This window comes from Dasypus novemcinctus, chromosome 4 (genome assembly GCF_030445035.2).
Source record: "Dasypus novemcinctus isolate mDasNov1 chromosome 4, mDasNov1.1.hap2, whole genome shotgun sequence".
Lineage (NCBI taxonomy): Eukaryota > Metazoa > Chordata > Mammalia > Cingulata > Dasypodidae > Dasypus > Dasypus novemcinctus.
The window spans coordinates 164,683,922-164,704,328 of record NC_080676.1 but is presented as its reverse complement, the minus strand read 5'-3'; the positions used below and the strand labels follow the sequence as shown (position 1 = coordinate 164,704,328).

The following is a 20,407-nucleotide window of genomic DNA, read 5'->3' as shown; positions in this document are numbered from 1 at the left end:
TGAGGTCTGGCTATGCGGTGGAGGAGGAGTTAGGGGATTCCACGTCCATCCTTAAAAAGCCCTGAGGTGTGCTAGCCGAGTGCAGCCTGCGAGCTGCGGTGCCACGGGCCTCTCCACGCGCCCCGCAAGCGCCGGGCAGGCACCGCCACGAGGAGACGGGAACGGCAGCACGTCGCCTACTGGTGAACCGAGCTCTTCGCGGGACTCCCCAGAGACTTAGATTTATGGAAGACTACAACGAAAAGCAAAAAACCAGTTTCCAACTTTTTCTTGAAAACCAATGAAGTGAAGCAAGCAATTTAAACTAAGAAATGATTCTTGAAAACACCGATGGATCTGAGTCTTCTAATGCCAGGGCACTCCTGATTTTTAAAGCATACAGGACAAAGCCACCATGCCGCCAGCAAACAAGTCAGCAGTCTGAATGTTCTACTTACAATGGAAAAGAAGGAAGTGCTTTCAGTGACAGGAGTTCTATGAAAGAAAACATCCATAAAGCATGTTTCTGTTTTTAATTTTTTTGCTTCGATAAATCAATTGCTTCACAAAAATCCCTTTTAAAGACAACAATCCAAGAAAACATATTGTTACAGTATTCACATTTTAAAGATTGTCAGTTTCATAGACCAAACATAACTAAAAGGAAGGAAGATTGTTGAATTTTTTCTGTCACTAACTGCCAGAGATGGGCCTTTGACAACTTGGGTAAATACCTCCTGGGTACATCTGAGTTTGTTAAAGAAAAAACCGCTGTGCATTCCCCCACAAGCAAGACACGGAGCGCTTAAAAGATTAGGCAAAAGGCCCCGCAGGGCCCTCAGGGGTACTGATTTTTAGCAACACTGCTCCGTAGCCATGAGCTCCCGGCTGCCACTACTTTAACTGCTTACTGGGTAACTACTTCTTTTTCTACCTGGAATTTAAAGAATTTAAAAGCTGAGTTAGCCGGTCAGCTGGCGCTGGTCTGGGGTAGCGAGGCGGCTAGCGTTCGCGCAACAGTCAGACGGGAATAACCACCACGAGCTCAATTCGGGTCTCCAAACACATTCAACAGGGTCCTTCATGAGGAAAGAATTTAACAAGAACCAAGTTGGATTTAATTTGATCGTTGAAAAATGAAAGCTCAATGCAAATGTGCTTTCAGATCCTCTTGACTGGAAAAGAAATGTTTTAAAGGCGCAAACCTGACAACAAACAGGCTGGGAGGTGGTTTGGCGACTCAGAACGGCTTGCCCTGGAAAGCTTGGGGCAAAGTTCCTTAGTCTTTCCTGGGGAGCGGTGACAGGGACCTCAAGCTCTGCCCCACGTGTCCCCTTTCTAAATGACCTTTCTCCTGTCCCTGTGAATGTGGGACGTTAGAATCGGGGGCTGAGAAACCGCTTGCGGCTGTCCAGCGGGCGCCCACACCCCCAGCGTGCCCAGGGCTTGGCTGCGGCTGGCACGGCCCGGGCAGCCTCGGCCTGGCATGGTTGCTGGGGGGTGGGGGCAGAACCTACACACGCGCGCCCTCTTCTCACACGCCCGCAGAGCTAAACCAAAGGGGGCAGGCAGGACAAGGGCACGGGGGAGGACGGAAGGAGAGGAGGAGGAAGGGCTGGCTATCAGTCCTAGTTTTAACGAGTCCAACAAAGCTGGAATCTAAGTAAAGATAAAATGAAAAATGATCTTTTAGACTCTTGTAAACCTGACTCAAAACATTAAAAACTGTTTATAAATAAGGAATGCAATAGTTGCTTAAAAATGTTATTCTCTTGCCAAGAGTTAATAGCCAGGAACTTCTTTTCAAATTCCTGCAATATTTTAAAACAAATTTAAATTTATTTTTTGCTGCCTTCTAAGTTATCTATGAAGTACTGCCCTATCATGAACTTTAATTAACATGTTGGGGACAGAAGGGATCAGTTCCAGGAAAAAAATCGGCACTCGTTCAAAGTGTTCCTCGAGGAAGCCTTGGTCCAGGAGCAGTTGCTGCCGTTGAATCTCACACCTGATGACCCTCCCAGGCAGCACTGCCACGGAGCAACAAGATGTCGTTGGGCATTCTGTTCAAGTTTACAGAAAGAAATTCTCAATGAAATAAGGTGGTCTGTTTGTTCTCTCTTGAGCAAAAGCCCCACTCTCAAGTGAACAAATCAAAACAAATCAAAACCAAAGAAAACAAAACCCAATATATTCTTTTGGTTTGCCCTGTCCCTGTGATCGAGTCAGAGGGGGCTCTGGAAATCCTAGAGGGGGCTGTACGACCCCAGGACCCTCCATGAGAGTGGGGGCCACCATGGGAGAAAGCCTGCCCCCACCCCCCGGCGGCACAGATGGAGCCACCGCCTCATCCCTGCACAGAGAGCAGCTACCACAGCAGAGCTGAAGGCTGGCCACTGCCCTACCTGGGCCTGTGGGACGCAGGACACTGCATGTTAGTTTATCACACACATTCTACGCACAACACAGGGTCAATTAAAAAACTCTAAAACAAGACACAGCTAAGGCGGTAGAGAGAACCATTCAACTGCAGTCAAATTTAAATTAGACTGAAGGAAAACAGTAAGGGCTTTTAACTGATCGCTGGCTGCCACTGTCACTCACTGCCCTGAAGTCCTACTTAGTAAATGCCTTCAGAGAGGTGTTTAGATCGAGTGTAAAATGCAGTCTGAGCATTACATAGAAACAGAAATTTGAAGATACCAAAATTGCAATAGATATTTCTTTTCTGTAGTAATAAAACTAGCCTGGGAGGGTGGAGAACCATGGGTTGCTAGCTAACTTGGGGCAGGCTTATTAAATTTGGTCAATTCAGAACATTCCAAATTGAAATGCTAAGCATGTATTTTTTCTTCTCTAGAAATTTTATCCTCAATACAGTCATAATCCAATTAATAATGAATTTATAAAAATAGCTTTTTATCCAGTAATTCCAGCAAGGTAAAAATAGGAGTTTCTTTTATATATAGCAAATGAAACAGGCTCACTGGATACGAGAGAACGTAAAGGTACTTTAAATCGCCATACATTCACTACTAGCCACACCTGGCTTATTTCTGTGTGCTGTTGTCCAGCTCACACTGGCAGTTTAAGGTGCAGAAGCTTCTTTCAAATACATGGGGCTGTGCACATGAACCAGCCCACCGAGAAGGGCCTGGAACCACAGAGCTACATGAAAACTGCATCATCTTTTAGAGAACGGCAGCACTGCTCCTTAACCTAAGCAGGGACTCAGGGGTGTCTGTCATTCATCACATCTCTAGAGTTAAACCTTTAAAGAACTGTCTTAAAAACCCACACACACACATTTGAAAGAAGTCGCTGCACCGGCAAAGACGTTCTTTAAGCTTACTATGAAATACAAAAAGTGCACTCTTCTATATCTACATATAAAACATACTAGGAATAAAACGCGTGTAAAACGTTTGCTGTGCAAACTATAAAAAGTCAGGCGAGGCCGTCCCCTGTCCTCTCTCCCTACTGCAGGGAGTCGCTGTTCTCCAGGACCAGCCCGCCGATGTGGGTGGTGGGGAGCTCGGCCCCCTCGTCCTCCGTGCTGTCCACGGACTCGTCCTCGCTCTGCCCCGCCATCATGACCTGCTGCACGGCCAGCGTGGCCCCGTCTGACGACAGCGACTGCAGGCTGTCCACGCTCACGTTGACGGGCGCGCTGATGGTGACGACGGCCCCTGCGGAGAAGAGGCTGGCATCACTCTACAGGCCCTCCCCAGGGGGCGCGTCTGCTCCCGACGGAGCGTTCCGGCCCACGTGTGCCCACGTGTGCCCACGTGTGCCCACGGCAGCACTGAAGGGCCTGAGGGCCTCGACTAAACGAGGTCTCAGTGGGGGGCAGGAAGAGAGAGCGCAGCTCCCCAGGACGAACGGCAGTCGAGGCCAAGGGAGCCAGGGGAGCCCGCGGGCGCGGGAGGAGAGAGCCGGAACCTCCCCGCAAGCCGGGCGAGCGCCCTGCCCTGGCCGTGCAAACGCAGACCTGCCGGCTGCTCAGCCTGGCGGAAGGCCGTGTGCCCCCTGCCCCCGACGGCTGGGGCCTCGGGAATCCCTGATCCTCCCTCGTCTGAGCATCTGGCTCCAAAAATCTCAGCCACACTAACATGCAGGTGCGAGGGCGCGGTCAGGCGAGGCCCCAGTCCTCGGTGGAGAGGACCTACCCGGGGCTGCCATTCTGCAGAAAAGACGAGGGCTGGGGCAAGGCAGGGAGAGGTAAGAGGCCAGGCTTCCAGGGTGGACAGGCGTCGAGACAGAAGGCTGCCATGGCCGTTTTCAGGAAGAACCTCCCGCACAAATCCAACACCTCCACTTGGAAGAGGGGTGGGGGGACCCCAGCCTCTGATCCAGGCCCTTCAGGGCAAGCAGACAGATACCAACCGCACGCCCTGATAAACCGCTGTGCAGAACGAGCGAAGAGCGCCCGCCAGGAGACCAGAGGCGGGAAGAGAAAGCCCGCCCGCCCTGCCCCAGCCAGCGGAGGCGGCGTAGGGGGTGGAGGCCCCGATGTGGCCTCAGCAGAGGACTGAGGGCCTGGATAGGAGAGTGGAGGCCACAGAGACTTCAGAGGGATGTGGGGAGACCCGGCACCAGCGGGTCCTGGGAAGGGCCTTACCAAGACAAAAGCATAGGGAGAAACAGCCGGGGGCGGGGGGGGGGGGGGGGGTAGAAGGCATAGAAGGCATTCTCCACCCGTCACTACGACACCTGTGTGAGCTTCAGCCCTCCAGCGAACTCAGCGACCCCAAGACAGGGGTTAACAGAAGTTGTTATGCAAAAACACACTCCAAAATAAATGATGAATTAATTAAAATAAAAATGAACAAAACAGATATTTTAGAAAGATAAACAAAAATCTTATACCAGGAAATGCTAGCATATAGAAAGCAGGTGAGAAATAGAAATATCAGTCAAAACAGAGTTGAAGATGAAAAGCATTGTGGCAGTTTGAGATTATTTATGAATTCCAAAAAGAGAGATCATGTTTGTAAACTACTTGATTCCACTGAGCGTGATCCCTTTTATTGTATTAGATTCCGCTGAGATGCCTCTGGTTAAATTATGTTGCGATTAGGGCTTTGATTCCAACACATCATTAGGGCAACTCAGAGTTGAGTGCCCGCCCCCTTGGTGGGCTGCAGAAACAGATGCTCAATCAAGGAGACAGAAGCAGATACATGAGAAAAGAGACAGAGTTCGACAGACACGGAAGAGGATCCTGTGGCCCCAGGAAGACAGACGAGCCATTCAGCTGATAGTCTACTGCTGACTATCTGAGCCCAGGAAGAAACGAGCCCTGGGAAGAGGGCCGAGCCCTGGGAAGAGGGCCGAGCCCTGGGAAGAGGGCCGAGCCCTGGGAAGAGGGCCGAGCCCTGGGAAGAGGGCCGAGCCCTGTGCCAGCCCACAGCGAGATGAGAAGAAGCTGGCCCCTGGAACCCGAAAAGCCAAGAGGAAGGCTGAACCCCGCAGACATCGCCCGCCATCTGCGGCAAGAGACTTTGGTGAGAGAGTACCTGTTACGGTACCCTGAGTTGGACCTTTAGGGCCTGGTGACTGCAAGCCTCTACCCCCATAAGTGCTCTTCGTAAAAGCCCACGGGCTTCTGGTGCTCGGCATCGGCCCCCTTGGGCTGACTAACACCAGCATGAAAAGGAGCAAGCATGGAAACTATGCCAATAAAATCGCAAAGCTTCATGTACTTTACAATAAAGCTTCCAAATTATTTACAGAGCAAAAACGAGGAAACAAATACAGGTGCAGTTATGATGGGGAGTGTGGGCATATTTCACAGTGATAGATCAAGTAAGGAAGAAACAGGGATTTGGTGGGGCCCACTTTGATATACACCACCAGACTCAATATATGATCTTCTAAATATACGCGAAGCTGTCACAAGAATGCCCTGGCTGTTAAGTCACCAAATGTAAGCAGATTCTAAAACACAGGAATCACACAGGCCACAATGCAGTAAAAACAGAAATGAAAAGTAAAAACTAGTGTTTAAGTAAAAACAGAAACAAAAGCAACCAACTACCCTCCAAAAAGCCCAGCCCTGCCTGGACACGTTTTAATGGTGTTCAAGACTGATGACAGAGAGAACATTCCAGAGGTGAGGTCTAGAAACAGCCTCAGTACCCACAAACGGCACAGACTGCGTCCACTTAGCAATGGACCGTGAGGCTGCGCAGCTACCGAGCTCAGCAGCACACACCTTCATCAACTCTTCTGCAAAAGTCTTCGAGCCACAATAAAGCAAGAGGAGACAGAATTATAGCAACATGTTACTATTTGGATTGAGTTTTACCAGCGACCTTCATTCATGCCTATTCACAGAATACCCTGGAAGCACATACAGGAAACTGGCACTAATCTGGGGGAAAAGATGGGAGGTCAGGATGGAAGAAGGATTTCCTGTCTGATCTTTCTCCAGCAGACAGGTACTGCCTGACTGAAAGAAAGAAGAATGCTCTTCTGAATCATTCTTGGATTAGGAGAGAAAACACGCACTGAAAATATCCATCATTTCAGTATGGACACAAGACCACAACTTGGGAAAACTTACGTTTTAATACATCAGCATATATAATACCACCCAAGATGGCTTAAATGGAAATGGCCAGTGGGGTAACAACCCACCGAGGGGGAAGCCCGTCCTGCCTCTGGGCTGGCTGCCGAGCAGGGCAGAGGGCTACCTGGAGGCGTGGCGGGAGCAGTGGCGGGAGCAGCGGCGGGAGCGCACCTGTCAGCCTGGAGCGCACGTCACCTCGGGCCTGTAGAGCGTGCGCCAAGGCCTTCTCCTCAGTCGCACCGGCTCAAAGAGTCACAGAAGCAAGGCCCCTTCCGACTGACCGCGCCTCAGAACAAAGTTCAAGAAGATTCAGAGGAATACAGAAGCGCCCGGTACCCAACAGGGGAGGGCCCGGGGCCCGGCACCCAGGCAAAGGTTACAGGAGGCGACTACGGAGGCGCAACCACAATAAGACTAACCCGGCAGCCGAGACCACAGGGCGCAGCAGAGGAAGTCCTTAGCCGGGTCGCTGCAACTGCACTGGATGTTTAAAAGCTTATAGAGGCTCTGAAAGACATGGGGAAAAAGGCCCACATCGAACTTCTAGAGATGAAAAGTATCATTTCTGAGGTGAAGCGCAGAGTGTTTGGGATCGAGAGAAGATGAAATACCGAAGGAGAATGGTCTGAAGACCCCAAACCGAAGCAGCGTCTGGGAACTGTGCAGAGGCAGGACGTGGCCTGCAGAGAGGCACCTGGTCCCGAGGCAGGGAGGGCTGGAAAACATACTTGAAGACGTAATGGCCCCAAACTTCCCCAGCTGAGTACAGGTACAGGGCAGGGGGAAAGCAAGCAGGGCGCAGCCCGAGGAGCGCCGCATCTCTAAACACTTCAGATGCTCGCACACGAGACGACCTGAATGTGGAAGGACACAAGCGAAGTGAAAGGCGCTCATAGAATGCAGTGGATGGGCCCAGCGAGGGAGGAGTGGAAGGGAGTCCGCGAGGGGGGCTGCGCGGGCCGGCAAGGACGCATGCCACCGCGGGAACACTGCCCGCCCCTCCTCTGCCCCCACGTCTGGAGGGGGACGGAAAGCAAAATCAGGGAACAAAGGACAAACAGGATGGAATACAGAGAAACAGGAACGATTCCGTACATATTACACACACACATTTCAGAGAGAGAGGGCTCACACGCACTCCGCCCTCGCCAGGGCAGTTCCGGAGTCCCCTAAGGTGCACCCAGGAGGCGCCGCCCCACGTGGGGCCTTCCTCGCGCTCCAGATGCAAACACGGAGAAGTGCACGCGCCCATCCACAGCGCGACCGGGGCCTCAGGGGAGCACCGGCTGCTCTCGCTCGTCTCCCCCACTGCGTGGCCTGAAGCGTGCCCCTGAGCCGTGCGGTCTGCCTTCGCGCGTCCTGCCCTGAGCCGTGCGGTCTGCCTTCGCGCGTCCTGCCCTGAGCTGTGCGGTCTGCCTTCACGCATCCTGCCCTGAGCTGTGCGGTCTGGCTTCACGCGTCCTGCCCTGAGCCATGCGGTCTGCCTTCGCGTGTCCTGCCGAGCCGTGCGGTCTGGCTTTGTGCATCCTGCCCCTGCCCCTGCCCCTGCCCCACGTGGTCTGGCTTCGCGCATCCTTCCGGCTGTACCTTCCGACATGTTGAGCTCATTTGCGGGTGGTGGTGCAATGCCTGATGCAATCGAGTCGGGCCAAAACCTCTGAACTGGTCTGTTCTGAGCAGTTTTTTTCTTTGTTTTTGGAGTTTCTGTACAGCTGGAATCGAGCATCGGCTGAAGAATTCGCCGTCTCGCATTGATGAACCTAAGCATTGACAAAGGAAAAACTTATATTAAAACGGCTTTTTTTTCCCCCAAAGATTTATTTTATTTCTCTCTCTCCCCTTCTCCCCTGCATTGTCTGCTGTGTCCACTCGCTGTGTGTTCTTCTGTGTCCACTTGTACCCTCGGTGGCACTGGGAAACTGCATTTATAAAGACCTCCTGGCAGGATCCACAAGCTTCTTACGACACTGTACTAAAAAAAATAATTCAAATTCTCTCTCATAAGAAATATTTGAGAGCAATGACAAGCATATAATTTGAATGTCCAGAAATGCAGGGCAATGCTGTTTTTAAAGAATTAATTTTGAAAAGGACCAACAATTCTGTGCTGACTTTTTTCCACCACCTCAACTGAGTCATTCCATGTTTATGAATTGCTCTGATCTTCTAAGGGAGAAAAACACTTAAGCAGCAAAACTAAATAGACAGCTAGACATACAGACAGGGAGATGATGGGTGATCTCCTATAGTCTAATCATGCTTGAGACATACAGGTCATCTGCGTTTAGCTGGAAACCAGCAGCACAGCTCTGCGCAGGTGTGACGGGAACAGGTGAGGGCCAGCTCCCCTCTGAGCTCGCCCCACAGCCTGTACCTGAGTTACAGGTTTCGCCTGTAAGGAGACTGTTCCAGTGAGGAGCTGCAGCTTAGCCACCGAAACCCCAAGTCTTCAACTGTGCCGGGCGCAGAGCTAGCACGACGCCTGGGTCCTCAGCGCCGCGCCCGACCACCTTGCTGCTCGTGAAGACTCAGAGCCCACTGCGTGATACAGCCCCACAGAAAAAGAAAACCGCGCAAGAGTGCCGCTGGTGAGCTAGGCTGCACACGGTCTCACGGAGCTAATATGAAGAATAACTGTCGAATACGTGGAGAGAAAAGACGACTTTCTTCCCTCCCCACGCCTCGCAGGGCCCCAGCTTTTGTCTTCGAATGTGGGCAGGAGGGCAAGGGGAAACGCGGGAAGGGAGGCCTGGCGGGTTCCACCTCCTGCCGCCAGGGCGCTGACCAAGCCCTGGGTGCGTGCCCTCGCTGCACCTGCCCACACACCCCTCCGCTACAGGAAGGAACCATGATGGGGGGCCGAGCAGCAGGCACCCCACAAAAGCTCCGTCACACCTGAAGCCGGTGCAGAATCACACCTGTCCCCAACCCAAAGCAGCGAGAGTGACGCCAACCCCCTCGTGAGCTCTTCCTGCCTTCTGCTCTCGGCAGTGGGAGTGGTGAGCTAGCTGGCCTCCTGCTGGGTTCACGCACGGTAAAGGAGGAGAGCCGGCCCTCGGTGGGTCGCGAGCAGCCCCAGTCACGGTGGGATGGACACACCAGCATTGCTTTTAGAGTCAGATTCTCCTCCCGGTTTTATCACTAACAACTTTTCTCACCACTGATGCCCTCATCTGCAAAACAGAATTAGAACTGGATCTACTCTGAGAAGTTGTTCAACTTTAAAATGGTAAGAGTCAAGAACCTCTAAAATTTTGTTCGGACACATTCTCATTATATAAATGAGCTAGACTCATACCACTATGCTTCATTTCAGTAAATTTTTGATCTCTGGAACACAAGCATGACCTAGAAAACAGGACTCTGAGCCTAGAAGAAATCACGACAGCGCTGTATACCTGGGAAGGATGGTCCCACTGCTATTTTTCTATATTTGGATTTTGATCCCCCAGAGGCCCTGCCATTCAGAACTGCTACTAGGCAGAGGCACAAGCTAATATGGGTGAGTTTAATCCCATTCCAAGATATAATTTCTGTAAATATAAAAAGAAAGCCACAAAAAGTAAAGGTACCTGAAAATGTTAATGAGAATATTTTATGATTTTAGAACTTAGAAAAGGAATGTTATTCCACTGTTATTAGTTTTAAAAAGTCAGAATTAAACTTTCTAGATAAGACAATTCTCCTAACACCATAGAGTAGCAAGGAAGTCAAAAGTGAAGGAAAGCCAGGAGAGCCTTGCGATGCCAAGTCACTCTGCACCAAGAGTCAGAGCCGAAGAGTCCCGTCGCCACCGGGACTGAGTGGAGCGTGGGTGTCACCCCAAGACCACACGAGGACATGCGAGAGCACCCCAAGACCACACGAAGGCCTCCGAGAGCACGCTCGCGAACAAACGGCACGGCAACCAAGCTCCCGAAACCCTGCCCCAACGCCGACCAAACAAAAAGTCCTGGCTCCAGGGCAAGAAGACAGGACCGTCCGGACGACTCCTCCGAGCGCAGCGGCAGAAGAGGCAGAACTGACCCCTGAGGCTGGGGCCCACCTCACCTTCAAGTCCACGTTTTAATGTAATTAAAATAAGGAAGAACGCGTCGAGGTGGCCGAAGCCTGCCCTCTGCTGTGAGAGGCGACCTCGCCAAGCTGAGGCGCTTTCCACATCTGAATAAGGGAATAAAAACCAGGCAGCCGATCCACGAGCAAAGCGCGCCTCCGCCTCTAGCCCGTCGCTTCATTTATCACCCTTGTGAGCGCGCGTGCGGAAAAACAGGGGTCGTGCTCCAAGCGTCCCGGCACCTGGGGCTCTGGCAGGAATGGGACGTCTGCTCACGCGTGCTGGGCCCGGCACCCCTGGAGGACTCCGAGCCCTGCCGGGGGGGCGGGGACCCTGCACCGGGCCTTGAGAGGGGGGTGAGCAGCAGGGAGTCCCCCGAGGCCAGGGCACAGTCCCACTGCAGAAGCCCCTTCCACGTCGTCAGACACCTCGGGTGCCACTGCAGAGCCATGGTGAGGACGCAGTGCAAGGCTGGAGGTGGACGTGCGGTACCTTGAGCGCTCTGCCAACACCTCGGGCCTCTGTCCACAGAGTACTGCGGCTCAAAGAACTCGTTTGTTGTCAACCATGTTTCACTATTACTTAGTGCTAGCATCTCCCACTGCTCTCCTAGAGCAAGAGGCACGATTTCAGAAAGTGCTACATCTCACCAGTTGTTAACTTGGAGTAGTGTCAGATTTGTCTGAGCAGCAATCTGTTTTTTCTCATCCTCTGTTGGGTAGGGATGCTAAAAATAAAAAGAAATTCGGTTTTTAAAAAGGATATAAAAATTTCCACACAGAAGTACACAATCAACAGTAAAAACCTGATACATATCAATTGGATTTATAACCAAAACCTAGTTTTAATCTTATAAATAGACTGTCACTGCTGTTTTTTGGAAAGGCCTAAAACGGAATGGAGTTTTTCTCCCAGCGCCCAGACGCGTGCTAGTGCTGTCGACACGGCGCCTGCTTCCGGGAGCTGCGATTCATCTCAAGGTTCAAGGCCAACGAGCACTGCCACCACCTGCTGGGGGCAGCAGCAGCCAGCCTGGCTGCGCCTTGAGACCATCTGCAGTGTGTGCCAACCTCGCTGCAGCCTAACTTACTAGCAATAACCTGCACCCGGTGGCGGTGCGCCCATAGCCGAGTCCTGGCCCGTGAAGCTGCTGTCGCAGGCAAGACGGCCCGTCTCTACCCCCAGGCAGGCGACAGGAAGTCACCCACTCCTCACCTGCAGGCATGTGTGGCAGACACTGCCACGCCTTCATTTTACAGAGGAGGAAACTGAGGCATAGGGTTTACACACAGGGGGCTGCGGGGGTGAAGGCGGGAAACGCAGGCAGCTGCTCTGGCGCCCAGCCCCCTCGGGTGGCAGCGGCTACGTGGGCGCGGCAGCCACCAGCCTGACGGTGCTGGCATGGCCAGGGCTCTCTCAGGGCCAGTCCCCGGTCAGCGCTGAGGCTGGGGGCAGGCGTGCTGGTCGTTTCACATGTGATTAAAACATTTCACTTAAAAAACAGAATTAAACCGGAAGTGAATATCAAAAGTCACAGAAGTACCACAGGAAAATCATTTGTCTGCGGTGACCAGCAGTCTTAGAGACCGTTCTGTCCGCACGTGGAAACTGACGAGACACTTCCCGTAAAAGCCCACGCACAGCGAAGATGCTTGCTCGGGACTCATGGGTGCCTGACGGGCACCCGGCGGGTGACACCAGCCGGGGGCGGGGGGGGGGCGCTAGCTTGTTCTGACTTCACACGGCCCCGCGACGGGGCGAGGCTGAGCCCCTGCGGTCCCCGCGGGCCACCTGGAGGAGCGCCGCACTTGGCTGTTTTTTCTCTTCAAAGCACGGAGTTAATTGTAATAGCGCCATCTGACTTGCTGTTAAGCACTGGCTCCAAGTCGGGGGCTGGCACAAGGTAAACACGGTTCCTGCCCTCTAACAACCCAGTCCTAGAAGATCAAGAAAATCAGAGTGGGGGGCGTTCCTTCAGGGACATGAGGTAAGAAAAACATGGCATTGTTAGCTGAACTTCATAAATAGGGTTTATTATTTTAGAAACTATCAAAATGTGTTAACAGAAACTTAACATGAAATACATTTGCCCAATTCCAACATGTATCTGTGTTGTATTCCTTTTTATTTTTTCCGGAGATACTGAGGATTGAACCCGGACCTTGCCTGTGTGACGCAGGCACCCAGCCACTGAACTACACCTGCTCCTCTGTATTGTATTCTAATCATTGTGTCACAGATAGATTTGTTGGCTGTAATGATCTTAATACATTTAAAAGTATGTATGTTCTATCTTTTCACTTATTATAATTTACCTTAAGTTTCCTAGTGCTCGTAGCTTTCATTAACTATTTAATTATGCAACATTTCACAAAACTGACATGCTCCCATTTATACATGAATTGATTTTCCACCACCGTAACGCCCGTGCTGCTGGAGAAGCGGTGGGCTTAGGGAAAGGCCGCGCGTGAGGTGCAGGCTCCCAACACCGCCTGCACAAGCGCTCTTCCATGCTGGTCAGAGGTCACCCTGTCCTCGCCCTGGCCGGGCCCTGCGGAAGGCCTTGCACCCAGGGGAACAGGCAGAAGAGAACCCAAGACCGAGGAGGGGAGCAGAGAGAAGCTGAGGGGGCCGCACACTGGGCGGAGGCGCAGGGGTCCTCTCCCGCTCCCGGGGCTGTGCTGCGTCCCCTGCCAGTGCACAGCCCACGTGGCAGCTGCCATCTCCAGACACTCCAGCAGTGGGGAGGGAGGACTGCCCAGAGGGATGGGACGAGCCCGGCGGCCTGGGAGCTGCCCCCAGGCAGTGGGGTACAGGGAAACGATCAGACCTGGACAGCGAGGGCCAGAAGGGCTGGGAGATCGCAGCCGCCCAGGAGGCCTGGCAGGGAGGCTGGACCATAGGCGCCCGGCAGCCCGCAGGGGCGGTCCGGCACCCCGCGCCCCTCTGCTCCAGCCGCCGTCGTTCTGACCCTGCCCCCTGACCACCGCTGAAAGCACCACGGCATCAGGGGGCTGGGTGCCATGCGGCCCCCCTCCCAGGCCCCACGCACCCTGTGCACGCCCCCACCCTCGCTCCTCCCCCACGTGGCGGCTGCCTGCTCACGAGCGAGGCTCCCGGCAGCCCCGACGCCAGCCCCTCTGACCTTTGGAGGTGTCTTGGCAAGAGGAGGTAGGGCTCCTACTCGGTGGCCGTGTCCAGTCCTGCTAAGGGCACAAGGGGCACCGGCACGGCCACTGGGCCAGGCTCACTGTTCCGGTACGCAGCCCACAGGCTGACCCTCTGCCCACACGCGCCATGCCACCGCGGCACCTTTCCCTCGTCGCGCCTTCCTCTCAGATCTGCTATCTAAGACCTTCACCCACTTTCGAGGCTTCGTGCAAGGCTGCTCCCCTACGCCTGCTTCTCTGACTGGCCGACACCCGCGCACCCTGACCCCGGGGCACACGGCCCCCGCGTGCCTCTGCACAGTTCCTGCAAGCGCCCCCTTCCCGTTCAGCCAGGGGCCCCTTGTCGCACCTTCAGGCTGTGAAGCGAGGTCCTCCCCCCTGGTGCCCCCCCGCTCACCCAGGTGGGCACCCTGGCACCCGAGGGCCTGCTGGCCCAGCTGACAACGGTCCCCATGAAACACAGGCCAGGGAGAAGGCACCTGGGTGGAGCCTGCTGACTGCAACCCACTCGTGCTCTTACCCCTATGTGCTGGAAGAGCCAAGACCGCATCACGTTTGTGGCATGCTTCGGCAGAACGCCCCTTTTATTCTTAGATGAGCCATCATCTTGATGCAAGATGCTGAGATCTTGGTTTAACTGTAACTGAAGCTTTTAAACAATTGAAAAAGAACGTTAGAAAGCAATAGCACAATACGACATACCCAAGTAGCTTACGACTTCAGCTGGAGAAAATAACCCAGCTCTTGGGCGGAGTGACTTAACACAGTGGGCACACAGAGTGGACGCTGTGGGCTCGCTCCTCGAGGTCACGGCTCCCTGGCACTGGGAGTTCTTACCGTGGTCTCAGCTCTGGCAAGGCGGGTGGCACGATGGAGCCGAGGAAGGTGGCGGAGTCACACGGGCGGGTGCCCCTCCCCAGTCCCCCAGTCTGCACAGGGGCAGCCCCACGGTCCTTCCGTGCCGCTCTCGAGTGCGTTCCTTCAGTGATACAAGCGATAACGCCCGATTTCCCAGCCGGAAACAACGGTCAAGGGACAAACAAGCATGGGCAGGGAAGCTCCAAGTGTCACGGGCCAGGGCAGGACGGGCCAGCTGAGCAGAGAGGAAAGAAGCCCACAGCGGAGAGGCGGACAGACAGGGCTTGCGAAGGGAAGGCACCGAGGCCAGGCTCTGTGGCATCCTCAGGGCCCAGGGACGCTGCCCGCACGCCAGTCCCCGAGAGCAGGACACATTACATCCTGCCGATTCTGTCTTAAGAGGAAAGGATGAGCAAAACACCTTTCAGATAAATGTATTATCACCAGAACGCAGAGACCTGCAGCCCCAAAGGCCTGGCCTCGGCCCGCGGCGCGTCCTCCCTGCCGGGGCCCCCGCGCGGGCAGCAGAGCCCCCGGGCGTGGCAGCCTCTCGTAACGCTATCCACAGCTAGTAGTAGGACTTACACACAAGTCTAACCTTATAAGTAAAAGCACTCAAAATTCTACAGGCCAACTTCATATACTGTAAATGTGGCTGAAAGGGCTTGGAAATTTACTTTGGAGAGACTCCTACTACACTATCTTGTCTGTATTTACACCTTTTTGAAATATTCTTCAAAGCTCTGCACCAGTGTGCAAGCACCCAGAGACTGGCCTGCTGGACCCTGAGGAGCTGAAGGCCGCTGCCACGCCAGGGTGCCAATGCCTGCAGCCTCCACGGCCTCAGCTGCTCGTGAGGAACCGAGGGCAAACGCTCCTGTGTGAAGAGCTGCTGTGCGTGCAAGCTAGCCTGTACAGGGCAGCAATGGAAAGGAACTTGGAAAACCAGTTCTGAAGAATCAGGGCCGAATTCAGCTCGTTTGCCCGATCTGCCCAAGGTCAACGTAAGATGCTCTTAACCAACTGGGGCCGTCCTCAGTGATGACTTTTTTGTGCAGCTTAAAGCAGACATGGAGAGTGACAGCGACTACACACACAGCAGCAGCCGAGAAGGGGGCGGGAGGGGTCACCGAGCTGAAGGGGGAGGCAGGAATGGACACTGAGCTGAAGGGGGTGACAGGGGGGTGGTGACTGGGCTGGGGTGGGGGGAGCAGTCACTGAGTTGAAGGGGGGGCGGAGTGGACACTGGGCGGAGAGGGACGGGGTGGGGGGGTCACTGGACTGGGGGGTGGGAACAGGTACTGAGTTGAAGGGGGGGCAGAGCGGACACTGGGCCGAGAGGGACGGGGCGGGGGGGTCACTGGCCTGGCGGGCAGGAGCAGGTGCTGAGTGGGGGCTGACGGGAGGGTTCAGGGTCCAGAGGGAAAAGAGCCTGACAGGTGGGCAGAAGACTGGCCCATCTGCCCGGCTGACCCCCAGGAAAGCCCGGGAATGAGAAGAGGCAGGGGTTAAAGCAGCAGAAGGGTGTCAAAGTCCACTGAAGAGGAAGGCGCAGCAGGAGTTCCCTCCCCTTAAATTCTCTGCAGCTGGACAACTGACCTGCCTCCTCGCCTGCAGGGGGTTATGGGGTTATTTCCCCCCAGCTGGAACCAGAGAGAGCGGACTCGGGGCAGGTACACAGCACAGCGAGCAGGTGGGCATGTGGGGCAGGGCTGAAGGGTGGGCTACGCCTTCATGTGCAACGGGGGACCCCAGCAGACCCCCCAGCTGCAGCCAGGCTCATGCCTGGAGCAGCCACCAGGGAGTCAGGACTGGAGGGAGCGCGAAGGACGAGGCCGCCGCAGCTGGCGCCTGGAGCCGCAAAGGACCGCTGGCCAGCATGGCCCTGCCTCGCGGCGCCCGCTGTTGGGGCTCACATCCACACACGACAGGACAGCCAGGGCCCCAACACTTGGCAGCCCCGTCGCCAAGAGCACAGCCCAAGGCAGATGCACTCTGGGTGCAGAGGAGCCAGGAGGTAAGAAGAGGCAGATACTGAAAAACAGGAACAAAATGGGCTCCTGGAGATTAAGAACATACCTGAAGTTTAAAAACTCAGGGCATGGACTGGAAAGTAAAAGGAAATCTCTAAGAAAATAGAGAAAAAGTAGATGTGGGAAAACAAAAATCAGGAGGATCAGTTCAGGAAGTCTAGGGTTCTATTAAAAAGCGCCCCAGAAAGACGGTGTTGGGGGTGGGGGGTGGGGGTGGTCTCACAGAACTAATATGGGAACATTTCTCAGAACTGAAGAAGAAAATCCAGATCAGAGGGCCTGGAGCAACCAGCGCACATGAAGACGCCTCAAAACCCCAGATCACCTGAGAAGAAGAAGGCTCTCAAAGAGGGCGTCAAAAGATGGGGAAGGAGCAGCTCTGGTTCTCAAAAGCAACTCCAGGACTAGAAAACAAGGAGTGGCTGCCCTCCCAGCTCTGGAATTCTGCACTTAAACAGACCAAAATAAGACATTTCTAGGTTTGCAGCATCTCAAAAAATTTTTGTTGCCATAAGTATTTTCTCAGGAAGTTTTCAAAGATGTGTTCCACCCAAACGAGGGGGTAGAGCCAAGAAAGTGGAGGACACGGGTTCCACCTCAGAAGGAGAGAGAAGGGACGTCAGAGGAAAGCCGAGGGCGTCGGCGTGCCCTGAGGGGGGCAGCACCCAGGGAGGACAGGCTTGGCACTGGGAGGGTGTCCAGCAGCTGGACCACAGGGAAGACTGTCGAGAGGCTGGGGAGGACACGGAGGACTTTGCCATCCAGTCCACGAGAACTTAAGAATGGAAATAAGACACACTCACTCACTCCAGCGGAAACCAGCACTCGAACCAGAGGAGCCCGTGCTGGTGGCTCTGCAGCCCGTCGGCTCTGCACTGACCACGGCCGACAGCCACGGCGAGGCTGACGCGCTGGGCTGCTGTAACCAGCCGTGACAAGCAACTGGGGCTCAGCGACAGGGGTGGTGTTTGGAACCAGGGCTAAACGGACTGGCCGAAGGCCTGACGGAGGCGGGGTGGGGGTGCGGCGGGCCGAGGACAGTTCTGAGGGTCACAAGCCCTCCAGCACTGTGGGGCATGTACCAACTGGACCAAAAAACCAAAAGGAGTAACTGTAAAGACTAAAACAGAGGCAGAAACCTTGTGTCAAAAACCTCGACTACACGAGTGGCAGCGGTACAAACACACTGGGCGAAGGGAGGGCAGGGGAAGAGGGAGAGGGATCGATGAAATTCCACCCTTGCTTATTACTCATTTCCTCAAAAGAATTTTTGATGGGTTTATACTAGAAGTAATAGCCAAAGACTTTTCTGTAAAGAAGCTTTAGAAAGCGCCCAAATCCCACCTCTGACACCCCAGCCGCCACCTCGCCCAGGTGTGGACGCTCAGCTAGCCCACCCCAGGCGTGCCACAGCCAGGCCGACAGGCCTCCACCTGGCGGGGGAGAACAGCAGGGCAGGGCACAGGGACTCGAGTGGGACTGCCGCCCGCGCCCGCCGCCCCCACTCATAAAACCCACCCCTGGCTTAAAGGTGATGCCAGAGAGTGACCACGCGACATGGTGGGGATCAACGGTCTTCCTGATAAAACTCACGCAGGCTCAAACACGTGGCACTCTCTCACTGCTGAGTCGCTCACCTTCATTACCTGAAACAGCAAGAACACCAACTACGGCCAAAAGAGGAGGAGCAGGGGGCCAGGGCAGCCTAAAACTCTAACGAAAGCACACAGGAAACCTCACTTTCATTCAAAGGCAACCGAGGCCCTCCGAGAAATGGTGCGGCTGGCCTGCCTCCCAGGTCCGCCGCGCTGGACGCCGAGGCACCTGGGGGGGACGACGAGCAGCCCTGGGACCGACAACGGCCCCTCGCGGCCGGCAAGCAGGGGTGCTGTGTGCGCCAGACTCTAGCTGCGGGGTGGAGTGGGGGTCGTGACAGTAATGTTCTGGAAGTGTTTCCTTTATAAAGCACCCAGTGCTCAGGCCTGCTATTTAACGAGGTGACCTTCCTTGGCCTGGAGCAGGGATCTCCCCCTCGAGAGGGGACGGCGCGCGCTTCACCAGCCCCTTGCGCCCGCCTCTGACGCCCAGGACTCTTCTGCACAGCCGGACCCTGCCTCAGCCCCAGGACGTCGTGGCTGGCCACAACAGGAAAACCAAGGCAGGCCTGGCCCAGCGCGTCCCTCCCCGCCCCCGCGCCCAGGCCCGCGTGTGCCCAGGCCCGCGTGTGCTCAGGCCCGCGCGTGTGCCCAGGCCCGCGTGTGCTCAGGCCCGCGTGCGCTCAGGCCCGCGTGTGCTCAGGCCCGCGTTGTGGGGACATCTGGGGGGAGCCGGCCCGCCCTCCCCGCCCCCTTGGAGGCCCCCACCCCCCCAGCCCTACCCTGGGTAAAGGCAGGGCCGGCGGCTCGCAGGCGCCCACACATCTGCTCTGGAGGAGAGTGCCAGCATTCCCAAACCAAGGCCTGCACAGCTGTCAGGGAGCAGGCGGAAACTGCCCGTGAGGTCAAAGGCAAAGAGTTAAGGTGGGAATTAGAAGAAGAACTGATATTTAGACGCTGCCTCTAAGCCCAGAGATTAAGGGAGGCGGGAGGTTGGCAAATTCAATCTTAAGGCACGACAAAGGCACAGCGAGCAGGCAGCACCATCCCAGGCCCGGGCATCTCCCGCCACTGCTCTCCTCTGCTGCTCGGGAGGCTGCCTCCCCTGCCCGCGGAGGAGACTGGCCACAGCCGCCGTGGAGCCAGCCCCACGCTGCCCATGCGCGAGCAGGGCGCGCCGCTCTGACCTCCTGCGCAGGGATGAGCTCTGCGTGGACACCCAGGACCAGTCTCCTGCCCTGCTCCGCTCTGGACCCAGCCGGCCCACTCTGGAGGAAGAGGAGGCAGGACCCCGCAGGCCGGGCGAGGCTGCCAGCAGGTGCACACGGCCAGAGGCCCCACTCGACACGGAACCGCGCACAGTTCAAAAACGAACGCTGCCTAACAGGAGCTGCTTCTGGACAGTGGGATTACGGGTGGTTTCCCCTGCTTCTTTACACTTCTCTGAACTTTGCAAACGTTCTACAGTGAGAGTGATGAAGAAGGAAAATGAAATCAAATATTACCATTCAGACACACCGGAGCAGCTAGTCTGAGATAAATGAGGACATGGGGGAGACGGCGCGACCAGGCGTGCACACCTGCAGACGCGCGCGCACACACCTCCGTAAACTCCTCCGTAAACATGCACGTGCACACACACCCGCGCCCACGCCCTCTGGACCTTCCCGGGGCCACGGAAGCTGCACCTGTGAGTTCTGGATCCTGATGGTCCCGGGTGACAGTGCCTGGGTCACGACTTGGCCTTGCGGAGTGACCACCGTCACGGGCTGATACACGGTGCCGCCTCAAAGGAAATCAGGAAAAATTAAGATTACGCCTGGGTTACGGACTTGGTGATTTATACTCCATCCGTCTCAAAGGACCACTGGAGCCAGAACCTCCCCAGCTTGACGAGCTCTGTGAGCCCTTCCAGGTGCTCACCGCGCTGCCAGGTGCCTCGTCCCCCGCCCCAAGACTCCCCACGAGGGGCGAGACCCCACAAGAGACCCCAGCGCCAGCACCCTCCCTTCCTTTGGCTTGTGCCTCCTTTCTACTTTTCCCTACAATTACTACATGGTAAAGGGTCTGCAAAAGGGATTGGATGATAAATATTTATATTCTCGAGATTCTTTTTTTAAAATCAATTTTATTGATACATATTA

General features: G+C 55.0%; 1 protein-coding gene across 2 annotated transcripts in view; it reads right to left on the bottom strand.

Annotated features, from left to right (window-relative positions):
* Positions 1–498: 498 nt before the first annotated feature.
* PKNOX1 (PBX/knotted 1 homeobox 1) overlaps positions 499–20,407 on the bottom strand; it is an 81,071-nt gene continuing 61,162 nt past the window's right edge. For both annotated transcript variants that reach the window (XM_058296293.2, XM_058296294.2), the window contains 5 exons: positions 19,952–20,049; positions 14,298–14,426; positions 11,258–11,334; positions 8,141–8,313; positions 499–3,668 (listed from right to left, as the gene is read on the bottom strand). In XM_058296293.2, coding sequence (XP_058152276.1) covers positions 3,457–3,668; positions 8,141–8,313; positions 11,258–11,334; positions 14,298–14,426; positions 19,952–20,049 — 689 coding nt within the window. In that variant the 3' untranslated portion in view covers positions 499–3,456. The remainder of the gene's footprint in view (positions 3,669–8,140; positions 8,314–11,257; positions 11,335–14,297; positions 14,427–19,951; positions 20,050–20,407) is intronic.